Raw genomic sequence first — 19,604 nt, 5'->3', positions numbered from 1 at the left:
CAGCTCCTACGTCCTGGGCAGGGCATAGGCCTGGGTTCCGATCCTTCTACAACGCTGTCGCAGCTTCTCCAGTTTACAGGAGGGAGATCACTTCCCAAGTCACACGGCTGAGAGCAGCGGTGACAGGAGAGGAACCCGACTCTGTTGACTCCAGAACCCAGGTCTCTCTAGCCAGCCAGTTTGCGTGCTTCCAGGGTACGGATGGCTTGGGGAGCTGGTCCCCTACTGCCGTTTTCGAACAATAGCTTCCCTGCAGATGAGGAGGAGGAGGCAGGAGACTATTCCCATTCGCCACAACAGGAAGCTGAGGCCCAGCGGGGGCCTTCGGGGGCAGATGGCAGGCAGGCGAGGGGACAGACCCCGGAGCGCGAGCCGGACCCGCGCCCCCCTCCCCCAGCGCCTGCGCACTGCGGCCACGTTCCCCGCTCAACCCCGCCCCCACCGCCCAGGTTTTCAAATTTGAAACCTGCTCCTTTTCCCGCCCGAACGTGTTGACCAGCAGCGGGAGAGGGCGGGGCCGCGCGCAGCCAGTAGTGCCTCAGAGGCTGCCTGGCCCCGCCCCGAGGGTGACGACAGCGAGCCGCAGGCGGCAGCGGGCAAATGGGCTAGGGCGCCCGCCCGCTCCGCCCCCGCGGGGCCCACGTGCAGCGCCGGAGCCAGGGGCCTCCCAGGGACCGGGGGACCCCAAAGCACCACTCTTGTACCCTGCCCTCCCCATCCGTACGGGGCTGGGAACTGAGGCCCAGAGACTCCAAGAAACCAGCACGGGGTCGCTGAGCAGAGAGGGCAAGACGCAGCACCAGCCAGCCCAGGGGTTCACCCAAGGGCCAGGCCTGGAGCCGGCGCCCGTCCCAGTCCCGCAGGAGTCCGAGGGGACGAGCCGGAAGGCTCGCGGAGGGTGGGCTGCGGTTCCCCGGCGTATTCCAGAGGGGCGGGGCTCAGAGCTGGGCCGTCCCGGGGGCGGGGCGCCCTGGGGGCGGGGCCGGGCGCTTGTGTTTGTTGCACCGTGTCAGTTACATTGTAACAAAAGTGGTGCAGCCGCTCCTCCCGCCAGCACCCCAGGCCCGCCCGGCGCCAGCTGTCGCCGACATGGAACCCGTGGCTAGCAACATCCAGGTCCTGCTGCAGGCGGCCGAGTTCCTGGAGCGCCGCGAGAGAGGTGAGGAAGAACCCTTGGCTGGACTCCAGGCGGCGACCTCACTGACACCGGCCTGGGCTGGACTTGGATCCCAACTTGAAGGATGCATGGCCTTAGGGGTCTCCACTCGAGAGGGGTCCGCGGGCAGTCGGCCTGGGAGGGGTTGGGGAAATGGCCCTCGCGCCAAAAGCCCCTCCCTGACCGCGCTGTGCCAGGGGCGCCCGCTGGGATCAGCCCCAGCCTGACGCGGGCGGGGGCTCTCTCTGGCAGAGGCGGAGCATGGCTACGCGTCCCTGTGCCCGCACCGCAGTCCGGGCCCCGTCCACAGGAGGAGGAAGCGACCCTCCCAAGCTCCTGGCGCTCTGGACAGTGGGCGGTGAGGAGGGCTGGGGGCGGCGGGGAGTAGGGGGGATGGGCGCCGTCTCTCATCAGGCCCCTCCTCTGCCCACTTCCTCCTTGTTGCTTACATCTTCTAGGCCAGGTACCCTGCTCTGGAGGCATTCAGACCCCTCCTGCCATCTCCCCACCCTCTAAACACACGCTTTTCCATTCCTTCAAGGACTATTTCTTGATGTGTCAGGAACTGTGAGCAAGACAGTTCTGGGTCCCGCCTCTATTCACCCCTACACTCCACATAAACCACTTGCTTTCCCCCACAGGTTTCCAATCCTTTTCGCTCCTCGTCTCAGCCTTTTTTGCACATGCTGTTCCCCGCAATTTGAATGCCTCTTCCTCCACTACCTGCTTTGAGTAACTTGTGTTGCTGGGCACAGCTCAACTGTCACCTCTGTCCAGGAATTCCTTCCTGACTGCTGGTGGGGGCCCTCATTTGGACCCCAGAGCCACCTGGGCAGGACTCTCTCAGTATTTGGCCCCCTGTGTGTCTCTGCCTCTGCCTGGGGACTCAGGTGACCAAGGCCAGCACAAGGTCCCCACACTGGGCTAGTTGAGACAGACATCTGTGGTGGATTTTGAGCCCCTGGAAACCCTGGGACTGAGGGTGTGGGTAGTAGCTAACGCCCCCTCACCGCATCCTCCCTGGCATTGGCAGGTCTGTGCACAACGAACTGGAGAAGCGCAGGTGAGTCCCAGCCCTGCCCTGACAGCACCAGGTCCCAGGAACTGCCTCCCTCTGACCTTCCCTTCCCTGCTGTCCCTCTGGCCAGCAAGGCAGGGCTGGCACTGCCCTCCAGACCCCTTCCTCTGCAGGAGGGCCCAGCTGAAGCGGTGCCTGGAGCAGCTGAAGCAGCAGATGCCCCTGGGGGCTGACTGTGCCCGCTACACCACGCTGAGCCTTCTGCGCCGTGCCAGGATGCACATCCAGGTAAGGAGCTGACCCTGCATCCTGCGGCCAGCTTGCCAGGACGGTGACGCGTAGAAGTAGGGAGGGGCTGGGTGGAACTGGGGAGAGAGGCTTGAGGTCACAGCCCAACTGGGTGACATGGGACAGTTCTATATGCTTTTGGTTTCCAAATTTGTTAAATAGGAAGAAAAGCAGAAAATAATTCAGAGGATTGTTCTGAGGCTTAAGTGAGTTCACCCAATAAGCATTCACTGTTGTTATTACAGCTCTTGTTACTTCCATCCCAACTGTGAGACCCTGGGCCAGTCACTTAGCCTCTCGGGACTTCACTTCCTCTTCTGTGTGGGGGGCATGGCTGTTGAAAAGATTCTGTGATGGGTCATGTGTGAGGGTCCCTCTGACTGCAGAGGGCTGGTCCTTGCTCTACCTCTCCCCCATCCTTCAAGGCCTCCTGTTCTGGGTGATCTGTTCTGGTGCCACTTTGGGAGGCAGCTCCAGTGGCCAGGAGGGGAAAGGACTGAGAGGATGCCAGTCACCTGTCCTCGCAGGACCCTTGCCCTGCCTGGGCTGATCTCAGCGACCCCTGGTGGACAGGGGTGGGGTGTGCTGACTCAAGCCCCGGCAGTCCCAGCGTGGGGACTAGAAGCGCCTTGGGACCAATACAGGCCTTTTCCTGCCCTCCTGGCCCTTTTGACAGAGGGACAAACGGGGGCACATCCGGGCTAACGACCAGGTACTACAGCTGAGGAGAGGCAGATTCAGAACGCAGGCCCAGGTCTCCTGACTTGCATTCTTTCCTTCAACAAGTATTTATTGAGCACCCGCTCTGCCAGTACCAGGACCGTGGCAGAGACAGATCCACGTACCACGCAGCAAATAAATCAGGTGTGGGAACTGTCCCACTGCCCGATGGGTGCCTGCATTCCCCTCATTGTGGCTGAATGAAACCCTGGCCGGGTGGCGGGCCCCAGTTTCTCACGTGGAGCTTGCCTGGCCTGGTTCTTGGAGGATGAGATGCCCCTCAGGTGCTGGCTGGCCCGTGGGCAGGACCTGGGGATTACTCCTTCCTTGAAGCCCCATCACCCCTCTCCTGGACTCCCTGCTTCCTGTTTTGCCTATACCAGGCTGTCCTCCACCTTGCCCCAGAATATTCTTTGCAGCACAAGATCTGTGCAGGTCTGTCTCCTGCTGAAAACCTTCCATGGCTCCTGACAGGACCGTCTCAGTTCCTTACTTCCTGTGAAACCCAAGGCCCCTCACAACTCAGGCCTTGCCACTGGCCTGCTTTTTTGGTCTCATCTCCCCCCATTCCCCACCAGAACGCTTAATTCTCTATGCTCTTCCCAGTTTCCCTCTGCCTGGATGTGTCTTCCTTCCCCATCCCTGCCTGGGCAGCTCTTACTCATTCTTCTACACCCAGTCCAAATGCCCCCTCACCCACTTCTCCCCTTGTTGGCTGAATGCAGGCTTCTGCCCACCAAGGGCTCCGCTGGAGGGCCCTTGGCCCTCCATCCCTGGAAGTCAGGGATGGCAGGGCTGGCAGAGCTCAGTGGAGGTGGGAGTGGGAAGGAAGAGATTAATACTGAATGAAGCCTTAGGGTCCTGGGACGGTCTTGACCAGGAGTTACAAACTGGTAGCCTGTGGTCTGTCGTTTTCTAAAAATTAAATTAGTTGGCAGCACTTAAAAGGACATTTGAGGGCCGGCCCCGTGGCTTAGTGGTTAAGTGCGTGCGCTCCGCTACTGGTGGCCTGGATTCGGATCCTGGGCGCGCACTGATGCGCCACTTCTCCGGCCATGCTGAGGCTGCATCCCACAGACAGGAACTAGAAGGATGTGCAGCTATGACATACAACTATCTACTGGGGCTTTGGGGAAAAATAAATTAAAAAAAAAAACAAAAAAACCACGACATTTCACATGAAAAAAATCGGACTTTCAAGCTTCTCTTAAAGAAATTGGGAGATCTGGCAGCACTGCGCCTGTTTCCATGTGGCAGTAATTGGCTGGAACCTGGAGATGACCACCTCCTTGAGCTGTACACTCACCAGTCACAGTCCCCTGATCCCTGTTGCCTGCCATCAGCACATGCCCCCCTCACATCACTTGACTAGGCCCCAAGGCCTGTGAGATTGTCCTGCCCTCCCTCCCCCACCCTTCTAGACAGAACTCAGAGGCTTCCTGGAGGATGTGGGAGCAACCCTCTGGGACCCAGATTTAGGGAGCCCCTTGTCTGGAGCAGGCAGAGTCACCAAGTGGTCATGGCCCGCTGCTGCGTGTTGAGCCTCCAGGCAGCTGACCCCAGCCCCTTGCTCCTTTGGGATCTGCAGAAGCTGGAGGAGCAGGAGCAGCGGGCCCAGCGGCTCAAGGAGAAGCTGCGCAGCAAGCAGCAGAGCCTGCAGCAGCAGCTGGAGCAGCTCCGGGGGCTGGCAGGGCCGGGCGAGCGGGAGCGGCTGCGGGCAGACAGCCTGGACTCTTCAGGCCTCTCCTCCGAGCGCTCTGACTCAGACCAAGGTGAGTGCCCTGAAACGGAGGGGTCACGTGGGCCGTGCGGGTGAGACCTCCTGACTGGCGTTCTTGCTGTGCAGAGGAGCTGGAGGTGGACGTGGAGAGCCTGGTGTTTGGGGGCGAGGCTGAGCTGCTGCGGGGCTTCACCGCCGGCCAGGAGCACAGCTACTCACACTGTGGCGGCACCTGGCTATGACCCTCGCCGCCCCAGAGCGGGCCTCTGCCCTCAGACTACCCTCCGCTCTGCCAGGCAGGAGCCTCCTCAAGCCTCAAGGGCTGCTCGGAGTCACCTCCTGTTGGAATGGACTAAAAGGACCCTTGTGTGAGAACAGGAGCTCTCCCCACTCTGCTGCTGGCTGCTGGCAGGCCCTCCTGGGAGGGGTGCCTGGGTCCCCCCTGAGCCCTGCAGGGCAGGCAGCTTGGGCCTGCACTGCCCTTCTAGGCGTCTTTTGTAGCACTTGGCTCTGCCGTCCCCATGGGGGCAGGAAGCCTCTTGGGCCTTCACATTCCTTCCTAGACAAGGGCCACTGGCCTTTGCCCCACAGATACTGTACAGTATTTTCATTAAAAGCCTCTTTCTTAACTTCCTGTCCATGGTTTTGCCTGATGAAAATGGGGAAACTCCCAGCCACAGACAAACTGGAAAAGAGGAAGTGCAATCAATAGCCACCACTAATACTGTTGACCGTGACAGGTGGGGCCCCTTTAATCCCCACAGCTTGGGAGGCCGTCTGTCCCCACTTTGCAGGGGCACTGAGGCTGAGTGATGTGACTAGCCTAAGGTCCAAAGCCAGGAAACAGTGGAGTCAAGATTCGAACCAAAGCTTTCTGACTTCAGAGCTGGGCTAACTGAACTCAACAGATATTTATTCAGTGCCTGTTATGTGCTAGATCTTGTTCCAGTACCTAGACACAGCAGAGAACAAAACACAGGTCTTGCTCTCGTGGAGCGTACAGTCTAGCATTTATGACCACGTAACCCACATGCTGTCTGTGACCCTGAGCAGGTCACTGCACCTCTCTGTGCCTCTGTCCTCAGCTGCCCAACGTGAGAATGAGCAGGCCCGGCTCAGATATGGATAATGTGCCTGGTGCACTGTAGATGCCTAACAGGATACCCCATCCCCAGCCCACCACCCAGACAGTAGAGAGAGCTGGAAGTTGCCTTTTAATCATCAAGTACGAGGGGAGAGAGCAGAGGGACCTGAGCCTGGTAGTCTGATGGGCCGCCGCCCCAGGGCCTGGGCTGCCTACACGAATTGCTGTTGCTGCTGCTGCTTCTTGGTGGCTGCCTTGCTGGCAAGGTCCTTGGCCTTCTCTGTAGCTGCCAGTGCTGTCTCCTTTGCCTTCTCCTTGGCTTCCTTGGCTGTCTCAACAAGAGATTTGGAAGGAGCCTCACCTGCAGCAAAGGGCAAGGGGCTGGCTTCAGAGGACGCCACAAAGACCCACCTAGTCACCCCCCGCGACATTTACCTCCTGTGGGCCGGGCCCCACTGGAAAGGCAGTGTTTGCCCCAAGGTACAGATGAGGCACCCCAGGCTTAAGAGTTGGTAGTGACAGCCCCACGCTCCACACCAGTCAGGGCAGCTAGGACTTGACCCCAGCCTCTGCCTGTGCCCAGAGAACTCACCTTGCAGCTTGGCCAAGATGTATTCAAAACCTTTCATAGTCTTGGTCACGTTGCTTTTGAACCGGGCAAGACCAAATTCCTGGCAAAATGTGGGAAGGGAAAGGATTCAGAGCTGCCCACTGACCCCCAGCCCAGCCTCTCTGCCAAATGCCAGAGCCCCAGCACCCCCACAACGCTGCTCACCTGGACAGCTCTGGAGACGCCAAATAAGCCAGAGGAGACCCAGGCTTCCCGGCGGATTTCGGTCCAGCCACTGTTATCAGAGTTCACACAGTAAACACATCGTTCCTCCACCACCTGTGCAGGGAGTCGGGCCAACCACAATCATGTGGCAGTCTTTCACTTTGCCAACTTGCATATAAATTTGATCCCCTGTCTCTTTTCACGAGAGAAAGCAAAAAAATGAAAATCCATTCCTTTCCCTTATTGCATCCCCAAGCTGCGTTTCAGGAAAAGAGTAAGAACATAAAATAGGTCATTTTGTTCTCTAAAACCTCTCCTCTGACCCTTCAAACTAAAAGGCACGTGGAAGGCAGAGGGCCTTCCAGCTCCACCCTGGCCCTGGATTTTGTTTTGTACCGTTATGTCTAGACATGTGCAGTGTTGTTAGCCTGCCTTCCACCTATCGCAGCTCTTGAGCTCCCTGGCAGTCCAAATAAAAACGGAAATCTGGCAATCCTCACAGCTCTCATTATGAGAGGAGTGTGAACCACTACTTTCAAGAGAAACACTTAAAACGTGTCTCATAGCTGGATTGAAAGACATTCTCACAACTGGATGGCTATCTTGGTAATTTACAGAACAGAGGTAATGCCCTTAGGATAGTCAGCTGGGAGGCCTTCAGATAACTCTGGGGCAGAGTATTAACGTGCCTACTCACTCTGTGACCTCATAGGACACTACCCCTCTCTGAAGCTCACTTCCTTCTTTGCACAATAGGGAGTAACAGATTAGCTGAAAAAGAGAATGAGCATTCTCTGAAAGCTTTCAGGGTATTCACATGTGAGAAGATACTGTAGAATGTTCTTTGAACTGTAGGCTTTCAAGTTTTTTGAAAGGCAAGAGATCAAAGGTATGTGGAACCTCTTTTCCCCAAATTCTCAGGAAAAAACCCATTATATAAAACCCATTATATAAGACAGATAAAAGTGCAACTTCTCTAGCCAACGTGAGGCAAGGGCCCCAGGTCCTCTCTCACTCTCAGGCACATCCAAGGCACCCTTATGGCTTGGTGGACTGCTGGTTGAAAACCACTGCCTCCCTTTCTCAGCATCACTCCTGTAGGCCCAACCTATACATGTGCCAGGAACAGTGTGAATGCCCTGCATTTACTACCCGCAACAACTCTGTAAAACAGGTACCCCGCCCACTGTATGAAATGGGTTAAAAGAGAGGTCAAGAGAGGGTAGCCAGCTGAAAAGATCATTAGAATCTGTACTCTAGAGCCATCATTCCTCAGTAACCCAGCTCTGCCTCAGACCATAGAAGCTCCCTCGTGCCTCCCTAGCCACATGTACTGGAGCTCTCTACTTTTGGGGGGGACCAAGGAGGGTCTCACCATCAGCCGTGCGTGGTTGATGTTCCAGGTGAAGGTGGTCATGGTCTGGTTCTGTGGGTCCACAATAGAATCCTCCAGGATGTACACCGAGTGAGCAACATTGGCAGGAAACAGTCGCTCTGCCCAGCGGGGCATCCTGTTGGTCTTGGTCAGGAGTCGCCGGGACAGGAGCTTCTGGTCAGGGGTCACCTCCCGGTGCACTATGTCTTCCGTCAAGACATGTTTGCTGCAGGTGTCAGAGTGAAGGTGACCCTCGGGAGCCTGCCCCTGAGAGACGGCCTGTTGGGGTTCCCATCTGGAGCCCCCCAGCCCAAAATGGCCATGCCTTCCCCTAAACTTGCAGAGTGATCTGTGCTGTGGCTCAGACCTGAACTCGAAGCCCTTGAGCCTATCCTAGGGCAAATTCCAACTCCTGCCCCCTCGCTGACCTGGATTCCTGGGCCATCCAGCAGGGCTGGGCCTCATGATTTATTGCACCACCGGAGAGCGCCACAGGCAGAGGACTAGGCAAGCGCCAGGATTTCCAACCCCAAGGTCCCTCCCAACTCCTGTGCCGCCGGCTCTTCCAGTCTCACCACCCAGAGATGAGAGAACCTTAGACTAGGGCCTCAAGTAAACCACCGCCCAGGCCCAGCCTCCTTCCAAGTACCTTTGCAGGCCTGGCTCGGCCGCTTCCCGGATAGGGTCCCTCTTGCCCTACAGACGGCCACAGTGCCGGCGATCCCCTACCTCGGACTCGATGTCGAGTCTTTCCTGGCCCCACACTTCGAACTCCAAACAGCGAGGGGGAGGGCTGCTCTCTCCAGGGCCACGTACCTATAGGGATTCGGGTACCGCTGCCAAAAGGCAGCGAACACTTGGTCCCAGGAACTCCGGAGCACGCTCTGGCCCAGGAAATACTTCACCATCGTCCCAGCCGGGGCGGGCTCAACACCCGCGAAGCATCAGGGGTGCGGAGCCCGGGGGGCACGCGGAGGCCGGGCCGGGGCTCGGCGCACGCCCGCCAGGCTCGCAGCTCAGTCACCACTGCGCCGCGCCCAACCAGCCACCGCCGCCATGAGGAGCAGTCGGGACGCGCACTACTTCCGGCGCAGCAGCGCTGAACCCACCACTTCCGGCGCCTGTGCACGTGACCTCGTGGCCCCGCCCCTCACTCCTCCCCCTGCGGGAGTCCAGGCGCAGCAGGCCGGAGGCAGGTCGGCGGGACCCTGGGCTCGGTGAGGAATTCGTGCCGGACAGCGCCTAACCCGGCGGGCGAGCGGGCGGCGGCGTGCGGCGCCGTTGAGGGCGCTGCCCCGCGCGCTCCCAGGCCGCCCCGGGTCCTGGGCTCTTCCTTCGAAGGAGGAGCAGCGCCCGGGACCGAAGAGCGGGGGCAGACGGGGGCGCTGCCAAGGCTCGAGCCCGACGCGGTATCTCGAGTCGCAGGTTGGCGCCCCGGGTCAGGGACTGAGGCTTGGGCGCCGCCTGCCCGACCGGAGATTCGGGTTTGCCTCCCGCCGCCGCTCAGGCCCCTGAGGTGGGTGAGGCGGCCCCGGGAGCATGAGCGGGCAGCGCGTGGACGTCAAGGTGGTGATGCTGGGCAAGGAGTACGTGGGCAAGACGAGCCTGGTGGAGCGATACGTGCACGACCGCTTCCTGGTGGGGCCCTATCAGAACGTGAGTGCGCCCCGCGGGAACAGGCACGGGTGGGAGGGGGCCAGCTCACACCGCGGCCCTGAGCCCTTCGCTCTGGTTGCAGACCATCGGGGCCGCCTTCGTGGCCAAGGTGATGTCCGTCGGAGACCGGACGGTGACTTTGGGTATTTGGGTAAGTCCCGTGGGCAAGTAGTCCTGGGAGACCCCATTCTTGAGGAGGCTTAGGTCCTGCCTATTACTGACTGACTTGTGGCTTCACAGAGGCCATTTCTCTTCTAGACCCCAGTTTAAAAATGGGGGTGTGGAGGACCTGGGGAGTGCTCAGGAACTCAGGCCAGGTCTGAGCCTCCCCCTGCCTTTCAGGACACAGCAGGCTCTGAGCGCTACGAGGCCATGAGCCGAATCTACTATAGGGGCGCCAAGGCTGCCATCGTCTGCTATGGTAAGGAGGGTTCTGGCCTATTTCTCAAACAAGAAGGGGTGGGTGCCAGGCTGGCCTTAGAGAACAGCCCCTGACTCTTGGTTGTGTTTCTTGCGCGTCCTATACCCCTCCCAAGACCTTACGGACAGCAGCAGCTTTGAGCGGGCAAAGTTCTGGGTGAAGGAACTGCGCAACCTAGAGGAGGTAGGCAGCGAGACCTCACCAGAGGACCAGGAGCTGGGGCGCTGGTGGTCTGTGGGGGTGACCCACCTTGTCTTCTGCTTCAGGGCTGTCAGATCTACCTGTGTGGCACCAAGAGTGACCTGCTAGAGGAGGACAGGCGGCGTCGACGTGTGGACTTCCATGATGTCCAGGACTATGCTGACAGTAGCTGCTCCTCAGCTCCCTGGGGGAGGGGGAGGGAAGTGGCTGCTTGGGTGGGTCACAGAAAATAGGGACTGCCTTGGCTGCCATGGCAAGATCACCTGGGAAGGCTTTCTGGCCTCCCTGGACCTGTGGGGTCCAGAAGATTCCCTGAACTGCTACCCTTCCCCTTTGTCTGTGTCCACCTGATTGTCAGATATGAGGCCTTAGTCACTTCTCTTTACAGATATCAAAGCTCAGCTCTTTGAAACATCCAGCAAGACAGGCCAGAGTGTGGGTGAGTGCTGTCTTGGGCCTCACAGCAGGAACAGGCAGGGCACCAGAGGAGGCAGGGAAGAACCTAGAGAGCTAGGTCACTGGGTGATCCCAGGGCTACTGGGATTGGGCCCTCACTGACCGTCCTTTTTCCTGCCAGACGAGCTCTTCCAGAAAGTGGCAGAGGATTACGTCAGCGTAGCTGCTTTCCAGGTGATGACAGGTGTGTGCTTCCCTAGCCTCTTTGGAGACTTCCTCCAGGCCCACGGCATCTGGCCCCGTTCACGGAGTTACCCGATCCCCCCGCAGAACGGTGCTGAGCTGCCATCTCTCTCTCTGACAGAGGACAAGGGCGTGGACCTGGGCCAGAAGACAAACCCCTATTTCTACAGCTGTTGTCATCACTGAGTCATCACTCATCTGGCCTGGGGGAATTAAAGGAATTCCTCCAGAGGGGCTGGACCTAGCTCTTGTCCGGGCCTGGGTGGTCAAGCGTTTGAGCTACCCCAGGTCCCCATGGCAGCAGAGGTGGCACCTACCTGTGCTGGCCCATGGAACAGAGGCAGCATTGGGCTGACTGATGGGCATGAGGGTAAGGGCTGATTTGGACCTCAGGCTTCTGCCCTGGACAGCACTTGTCTCTGCAGATTACTTAAGTGGCTTCTGATTTGTAAATAAAATCAATGCACTGTGAATCACACTCACCCCTTTCCCTGCTGTGTGGACTGGGTGTCAACAACCTAGTTCTTTCTGGGGCCACCTGGCTGGCCTCATTTCCTATATTAAGGCTCCTCTCAGCTCTTATTTTCCTTTGGAAACCAAGTAACTTCACACCAGGGTTGCGACTGAGATAATGGAGAAACAAAAGGGCCCTTTCCTATTCTTTAGTGGGGGCAAAGATAGGGTGAGAGATTGGGCAGTGGAAAGTTCAGTTTGTTCCTGGTGCTGAGAAGAGCAAAGCAAGCACTAAATGGTGTCTAGAGATCAAAGGGTCAAGCACTTCCACCTCAGACTGGCTGGCTCTACCACATCTCTGTCATGTCTAGGTCTGTGAGTTATGCCTATGGCTCAGATCCTAAGCTTACCAGCAACATCCTACAAAGTGGTTCAACAGTAGAAAAATCATAGGTTCTGCAAGACAGAAAGGTCTTAGGGATCCAGACTGGGATCCAGTTCAGCTACTAACTTAGAAAAGGGACTTGAACTCAGCCTGAGTTTCTCTTCTGTAAAATGAGGTGAGCACTACCCAGTTCAGGACTGTGAAGATCAAGAGTGAAAAGTAACTCTAGGACTAAATGTTTGTCTTCCCTCACTCTTCCCTGGAGAGCTTTTTGCCCAAGGGGCAGGAAGTTCAGGACTAGTTCAGAAGAGAAGGCAGACTCCCAAGTTTCCCCCAAAGTGTATTTTTGGACCTTGGAGATCCAGATATTTCTGAAGGATCTGGTGTTACTGTAGACAGGGCTGAAGCTTCCTGTTCAACCAAAATGAAGTGTATGCAGCCCTTTCCGGTATGAGAGGCTTGGCCCCTTTGCCTCTGCTTTCCTGCCTTAGGCCTGGGCTGGGTCCTCTGCAGTGCCCAGCACCTGCCTCTGAAGAACTAAAGACGTGGCCAAGATGGTCAGACTCACACTCGGTAAATTGGTTTGGTTCCACTTCCTTTTTTAAAATGAATTCCTCAAAATACCCTTCCTTCATGGTTAATATATATAGGCTTCCTGTGTAGGGACTGAAACTCACACCAGCCACTCCCAAAAGAAGTGAAAAGACATTCCAGCAGCTGGTGGCTACTGGCAGGAAACACACCACCACTCCCATGAGGTGCTTGGAGGAAGGGCTTGGCTCCACTGTGTCCCCACCTGGGAACTATCTCAGGGGCTGGCTTCTGCTCTCACCCCAAACCCATCCTCCCTCCTGTTAAGCTACATCTCCCCACGGACAACAAAACAAAACACAGGGCAAGGGCCATAAGAGTAAAGTTAAACTTTACTTTACAGTAATTTTTTTCTATATACAAAGAATTACAGTACATGTTTATGGGGACTCCTAACACAGGGCTCCCCTCTTTTTCACTAGGAGTTTCACTTACAGCTGACAATCTGTGGGGGTGAGGAGGAGGAAAAAAATCAGTGATGGACCTCAGCTGACCCCCCCCACCCGTTTCGTAAAAATATAAAGATAGATGTCTATTGTCAGCTTGTTTCTTTGCCAAGACTTAGAAAGCTGCTCTTCTGTGAGCTCCTGTGTGCTGCACTCACCCATCTTCAACACATTCTCACCTACATGCACACACAGGCAGCACCCCCTCAGACTTGGACACTGCCTGTTCTCTGCCCCTACCCTGGAAGTCTAAAGCACCGGAACCATTCATCTCTCCTACTCCAGGGGTTCACCTTCTGTCGACACAGCTTTGCTTGACTTCCAGGGTGTTACACCTGAAGCCCCTCAATAGCCTGATGTTTTGAAAGGCATGAGAAAGCAGCTCTAGAGAAGGGACCACATACGAGTTTAACATGTGCTGTTTTTGCTTATGTTGATAGGAAACATTTCTTCTCAGGCTGTGGATTTCTAATTAAACTCTTTTCCACTTCCTTAAGAAATATTACCCTTAATCTTCATTAAGCAATAGAGGTGCTCCCATGAGAGTGGAAGAGGTAGTGAGGGGCAGAAGGTAACCGAGGGAGACCCCACAAATGGAGCTCTCTACTGACCTGTTCCAGGCAGTGTGGACGGAGGCTATGGACAAGGTGACACCAGCCCTGAGAAACTCAATGGCCACCCTCATCTACCTACGGCATCTCTTCCACTTCTGGATTGCGCTGGACCACTCCAGGGTCAGGTGCAGGCTTCATGGAGGCTCTGCCTTCTCCTTCTCTAATAGAGCCTCAAAGAAACTGTTTTACATTAAATCTCTTCCTCCCAAACAGGAACCTGGGTTTCTCAAGTCGCTAGTCCCTCAACCCTTGGCAGTGCTTGTTTATACCAGGAAATTAGCACCATCATTACATTTTTTTGTGTACAAAGCAATTATCTATTCTTATTTCAATTTATACTACAGCAACCTCTGGCCCTGCTGCACTGGCCTAGGAAGCTCAGCTGAGAGCTAACTGGCCACAGCCAATGCAAGTCTCATGCAGCAGCTACCTAGCTCTAAATGATCTGGAATGTCTAACACATGGAACAGCCCAAACATTATTCAACAGAAGGGGCTTGTGGGAGCTCCTTTCCTGCCATGATCTGAGAGGGTAGGACTCTCGGCCACTCTGACCTCCTGGCTGACGAACCCTAAGAGGATGACAATATCCCCCAAAAAAGCCTTAGGAGAAAACCCGCTTTATAGGAGCTGAGGGCAAAATCCATCCACGTTTAAGCTCTCTTGACTCCTCTCCACGGGGGAAGCTGCCAGGACCAGATTTCCTGCCACTCTGTTCTCACAAGGCGACCTGGGAGACCAGCTCCAGTGAGTAGACACTGGCGAGCCTGGGAAAGGATCGCTGATGCACACTTCATGCCCTGACCGTAGTGTGGGGTAGAGGATGTTAAGAATAAAATCATTACTTTCATCAATGCTAAAGATGTAGATTTCGTAGTTGAACAAGGAGGATCAACAACACAGTGATTTAAATCACCTCAAATGCAGTAACTTTGTGGGGCGGGAGCAGATATTTAAAAACTTGGATGCTTTTGTAGCAATGACAGCTATTTTGCTATTAGAATGGGTTTGCTCCTGTAGAAGCAAATGAGGCTTTGAAATCTAATTTCAACACTTTCCATACAATTTTCCTGACTTAACAGGGCTAGGAGAGGTATTGGTTCTCTAGCTACCTATGGAAGCTATGGCTTCCCCCTCAAAATGGCTTCCTAGGGAAATTGGCTTAGAGGCAGACTCTCGAGATCCCAATTTCCAAGCACTTGGCCAAGTACCAAAATACCATCCTGGAAAGAGCACGAGTTTATAAGAGGAAAGATTTCCTTTTAACTGCCAATCCATACCCCCTGGAGAAAAGATCTCGGAACAGGCTCCAGGAAAGTCCCTGAGGGCCAGCAGGGTCACTCCCTCTCCACCAACTGCAAGTCTCACTTCCCAACAGTCCTTCCGACTCTGCTTCTAATTGTACACTGATTGCTTTCCTGATGTTAACAAGCTGGATCAGATGCTGCTATCAGTGGGCCTGACAGTTGAATTTCTAGTTTCCATTCAACCTGAGAGGGTGTTTCAATGGCCCTCACGAAAGCCTGGCTGTCCGTTCATTTACATAAAGAACTCACCCCCCTCTCCCCCTGCAAACAAAGCACAGCTCAGTTGTTTTCCCAGGCAGGTCTGGAAGGAAGTTTCCAGTGAATGGTGAAGAATGGAAAGAATCAAAACAAAACCACAAAGTGGCCAATCATGGCCCACCTTTCCCTCACTCCTTCCTGTCCTGTGAGACATTTCTAGAGTGGCTGTCAAGTCAATTACCTACCAAAGCCTACTTCAGAGAAGCTACTTCAGGATCAAACTTCTCCACTTCAATTTTTCTTTTTACATAGCCTGCACACAACCCCTCCCCCCCCAAAAATTCACAGTTTATTTCATGAAACAAAGAGCTACGGTAATTTAACACATAACAGGGTGAAAGATTCTGACAGTGCAGTGCAGATATCTTTTTCTGATCACAACTACAGATGACAGTAGAGAAGAGGGCACAGGACTGGCACCAAGCAAACCCTACTCATACAACCTAAGAGGTCAGGGAAAGGGACCTACTAGCTGCAGTTATATACTTATTCTCACACATGATAAATACTTAATATAATGAACTTTACGGTTCTGGGTGGATTTCTTTAAAAATATCTTCCATGATTTAAAATTTTTTCAAAAGAAAATAAGATGCTTTGTTTTCTCTTCCTTTTAAACAAAGAGCTTTACCTCTCTGATGATGTGGGAAGAGAGATAGGATGAAAATAGAGAACTAGGCAGGTGGAATTTAGAGGAGCTTCCGGGGTCTGAGAGGCAGGGATAGGCCCCTAAACTTGGGGCTCCCCTGCCCAGCCTCGTGCCTCCGCCTGAGTTCAAGTGTCTCAATACCAGAGACAGACTTTGGAAAATAAAAGCAAATTCTTCTTTAAATTTTTATATAAAGCGCAAATGCTTCTATAACAACTGTTCCCTCCTTAGAAGTGATGGGAGTAACCTCAATAGGAACCTAGGAGGAGGAAACTGGGACAAAATACAGAATCCTGTTGAGGGTGTAAAAGCCATAACTGAGACAGAATGGCCAGGAGACGTTTGGGCCAGGAGATGGCCTGTTGGCTAAAGCTGCTGGCTAAGTTGGCAAAGCAGAGAGGTAAACATGTTTGGTCTAGGGACAAAGGAAGGGTGGGTGAAGGGGAAGGAACTGGCCAAACAGCACTTCCTGTTGGCAGTCGGCGAGCTGGGTGAATGGTAGGGCAGGGTAGCACCAACAGATTTCCCAGCCCTTGGGCCCCAGCTCAGGGCAGCAGTAACAGATAATCAGCAGTTATGAGGAGTCATCTCTTAGACTGGACATTGCTCTAAACGCCACATCTTGCCAGTCCTAGGGGAAGGGTTCTGGCTTGCCTCTGAGCTAAGTCAGTAGGCAGGTGCTCTCAAGAGAGAGCACAGCAATTCTCAGGGAGAGGGTGGTAGAATCCACTAATGAAGAAGAGGACTCCCTCCATTCAAGTAGGAGGTCAAAGGATCAGAAGTAACCTTCTACCAGAATCTGGCACTCTCCCTGAGCTGGTGGAGGATCTAGCCCAGAGCTTGCCAGAGATTCCCTATGTCCACTGCCCGAGATTCTGAAATCTGAAAGCACCTGAGTGTTTGGGGGACAGGCATGAGGTGGGTTATGTAAGAGTAAAATCGGTAGAAAAGAAAGGTAAGCTTGCCAATTGACTTCTTACACTGCAGGAAAGCTAAGTCCTCAGATTGCCCAGGCCCCCCAAGCGGATGCTCCACCAAGGACACATCTTCAGACTCTGTGCAGCCCAGAAAGCAGAGGCCCGAAAAGCCCAGCTTGGCCTCAGCGCACCCCTTCCTGCATATAGAGACCTCTGCATGAGGGTGCATGCGTACACACGCACACCTGATCAGGAAACACTTACTCAACACAACCACTTCTGGGACCACAAAGGACCTTACAAAATGAGTCTGGAGCCCTAGGGCTCCTCAGAACTTCCTGTTATTTCCTGGTCAAAGGTTCCTGAAAACGGCCTGAGAACCCAGGCAGCAAGTTAGGCTCACAGAGATCAGGTCTTATTTATCTTTGTATCTCCTGTCAGTGACTAGCACCTGGCCTAGCACACATGAATGCTCAAGAAATCACCACTGATTTGAATGGATATCAGTTCCTCCCAAGGGTTCATCAGGTGCCTTCAGTGGGGCTCTGTAGGGCTAGGGTAATAGCTTTGGGAGCCCCTCTACCTTCCAACCTGACCAGCGGAATTGAATCCCATGCTTGACTCCAGAGTGGACTTTTTATTTCAACTTGACCACATGGTAAAGGTTGGGGGAAAGAGACCCAAATCTGTCTGTCTCCTTGGCTGGGGCCCACTTGGATTTCCATACATGATTCATACAACCACAAGCCCCCACTGGCTAATGTCACAAGAGTTCTGAGTGTTGGGATTAAAGAAAGAATGACAGTGGAAAAGTGTTGGGGTCTATCTGTTTTTTAAGGGGGAAAAAGAAAAGAGGATTTCCCTTCCCCAAGAACCCTGGGGGCAGCTGGTCTGGTCATATGACGTTTACTGGTATTATTTCGGTTCTGACTCTGCACATCTGTGACTAGGAGGACCCTGGTTAAGAGCTGGAAGTGTATTTTGCTCTGGCTTAGGGTCTTGCCCTCTTCCAAAAGACCAGCAAGTCTGTGCCAAAGTCTGTGTGCTCCCAGAGGACCAGCAAGACTGCACCAGTGTCTGTCCAGCCACCATGGGCCAGAGCCCTGGCCCTGGTGAGGCCTTTCCCAGGGCCCAGGGACTCTGCTCTGTAGTTGCCAACTTCTTCTCTTCAGTGGAGAGGGATGATGGGGCCTTCCCAAGAGGCCTGAAGGACTGCCCACTCTTGGCAGCAAGTCCAGGTAGTTGCTGGACTCCAGCCATCTGCTTCACTTGCTTCACCAGGCCCGGTGCTTGGCTGGGAGGCCCTGGGGTCTGCTCAGCCCCTGGGGGTGCTCTTCCTGAGGCCTGAGTTGCTGGCTCATATAAAAAAGCCTTGGCAGAGGGCTGAGAAAGAAGTCTGGCCTGGGTGAGCGATTTAACAGCTTGCCAGGGGTGCTCCAAAGGGGCTGCTGCTTTCCCAGGTGGCTGAAGGACAGAATCTGACACACTGGCTCTCTCAACAGCTCGCGGTATCTGCCCCAGACCTTTGCTGGCAGGCCACGAGCTAGACTCCAACACTGGCAACTTCTCATCAGCCTGTGGTGTGACCTCATGAGGAGAAGGTGCCCGCTCCTTCTGGCGAGGAGTTAGGTCTATGAGATCCATCACCAAAGCAGCTCTATTTTTTGACTGAGAATTCTGGTCCACGGGCCTCAGTGCTTTTTCTTTAGCTACCAGGGTCTGGACCACAGCTGATAGTACTTTGTCAGGAGGTGGGAGTCTCTGGGACAAAGAGGCATGGGATTTGTCTGGGAGCCTGTCTGAAGTCTGGGGTTTGGGACCGCTGGGGACTAGCAGTCTTTCTGGCGGTGGAAGTCTCAGGCCAGTAGGGACTAGGGTTTTCTCCACTGACTGGGGCCTTGGGCTGGCAGCACCTATGGATTTATCCAGCCTTGGGTCAGCTGTCCCCAGAGGTCTTTCCAGTGGTAGGGACCTGACTGAGGTTGAGGAGCTTGGGCCGGTCACTGGAGAGGGTTTGTCAGATAGTTGGGGTCTTGGTCTTGCCACTGCAGGTGGCCTGTCCAATGGCTTCTGGCTGGATACCAAGGATTGGGGTTTGGTCCCTGACCCAGCAAGGTCCCTGACCCTATCTACAGGCTGGGGCCTGGAGTCAGTTCTCTCAGGAGGTCTTTCAGGCAGCGGTAGCCTCTGACAAGTCCCAGCCAGAGCTTTTTTTGACAGCGACAGTGTCTGGTTGGTGTCAGCGGGTGGCTTGTCCGACATCTTGGGCCCCTGAGCAGCCACTCCTGACGATTGCTCAGCCAGGTGAGTACTTGGGCCTGGAGGCAGCGGTACTGGGGGAGGCACATACTCACGGATCTCCCCAGGTTCCAGAGGGTTGGGCCCACAAGGGTCATGTTCAGTACAAGACAGACGCCCATCCAGTTTGGAGATAAAGAGCATCCCTTCCCGATGCTGTTTGCAAAAGGAGCTGGGACACATCTCACAGAAAGAGGCTGCTTCCTTCCCACAAATGTCACACTGATGCCAAGGACACTCCCATTTCCCTGAAAACACAGATGTGAAACAAAAGCTTAGGCAAATAAGAGATGCATATGAGATGGGCCATGGTTCTAGAACCAGGTCAAAGGAATGATTTCAAACTGCTGCCTTCTGCAGCGACACATGCCACTTCCCTGGACCTCCCCTATCCCAGGATCTCACCTTCCTCTTCTGCACAAGGCATAAAAAAAATACAGCCAAGTATCAACTGAGTATCAACTAAATACATAGGCAGGAGTAATTCTTTATTTTGGCACTATTGCCAGCAAGGAGAAAAACCCCAAAGCTCCCCTTTAGATGGAATGTGAAGATATTACTTTCATATTTTTGCAAGCTCTATTTGTCCTATATAGCCTTTCAATATTCAACTCTAAGGGGAAAATCTCAGCTA

At 54.6% G+C, this 19,604-nt stretch overlaps 4 protein-coding genes across 12 annotated transcripts in view; 2 read left to right on the top strand and 2 right to left on the bottom strand.

Moving 5' to 3' along the window:
• Positions 1-642: 642 nt before the first annotated feature.
• MXD3 (MAX dimerization protein 3) lies at positions 643-5,732 on the top strand. Its single transcript, XM_058546874.1, has 6 exons — positions 643-1,159; positions 1,409-1,514; positions 2,190-2,219; positions 2,348-2,462; positions 4,771-4,954; positions 5,029-5,732. The coding sequence occupies exons 1-6, from the start codon at positions 1,090-1,092 to the stop codon at positions 5,142-5,144; spliced, it is 621 nt and encodes a 206-aa protein (XP_058402857.1). The 5' UTR covers positions 643-1,089; the 3' UTR covers positions 5,145-5,732.
• A 57-nt stretch (positions 5,733-5,789) lies between these two features.
• On the bottom strand, positions 5,790-9,181 carry PRELID1 (PRELI domain containing 1). Its single transcript, XM_058546861.1, has 5 exons — positions 8,953-9,181; positions 8,137-8,362; positions 6,762-6,875; positions 6,579-6,657; positions 5,790-6,347 (listed from the first exon to the last, which is right to left on the bottom strand). The coding sequence occupies exons 1-5, from the start codon at positions 9,042-9,044 to the stop codon at positions 6,199-6,201; spliced, it is 660 nt and encodes a 219-aa protein (XP_058402844.1). The 5' UTR covers positions 9,045-9,181; the 3' UTR covers positions 5,790-6,198.
• A 114-nt stretch (positions 9,182-9,295) lies between these two features.
• RAB24 (RAB24, member RAS oncogene family) lies at positions 9,296-13,418 on the top strand. 2 transcript variants are annotated; one of them, XM_058546886.1, is made up of 8 exons: positions 9,300-9,792; positions 9,875-9,943; positions 10,135-10,213; positions 10,329-10,396; positions 10,480-10,579; positions 10,803-10,853; positions 10,992-11,054; positions 11,175-13,418. In XM_058546886.1, the coding sequence occupies exons 1-8, from the start codon at positions 9,676-9,678 to the stop codon at positions 11,237-11,239; spliced, it is 612 nt and encodes a 203-aa protein (XP_058402869.1). In that variant the 5' UTR covers positions 9,300-9,675; the 3' UTR covers positions 11,240-13,418. The 2 variants fall into 2 exon arrangements, with proteins under 2 accessions (XP_058402879.1, XP_058402869.1); XM_058546896.1 differs by lacking the exon at positions 9,875-9,943 and having other exon boundaries at positions 9,296-9,792.
• NSD1 (nuclear receptor binding SET domain protein 1) overlaps positions 12,797-19,604 on the bottom strand; it is a 163,458-nt gene continuing 156,650 nt past the window's right edge. For all 8 annotated transcript variants that reach the window (XM_058546782.1, XM_058546816.1, XM_058546799.1 and 5 more), the window contains one exon: positions 12,797-19,218. In XM_058546782.1, the coding sequence (XP_058402765.1) occupies positions 17,588-19,218 (1,631 nt within the window). In that variant the 3' untranslated portion in view covers positions 12,797-17,587. The remainder of the gene's footprint in view (positions 19,219-19,604) is intronic.

The sequence above is a fragment of the Diceros bicornis genome, chromosome 1, assembly GCF_020826845.1.
Source record: "Diceros bicornis minor isolate mBicDic1 chromosome 1, mDicBic1.mat.cur, whole genome shotgun sequence".
NCBI classification, from domain to species: Eukaryota; Metazoa; Chordata; class Mammalia; order Perissodactyla; family Rhinocerotidae; genus Diceros; species Diceros bicornis.
Note: the sequence above shows the minus strand (reverse complement) of the source record. Positions and strands in the feature narration are given on the sequence as shown.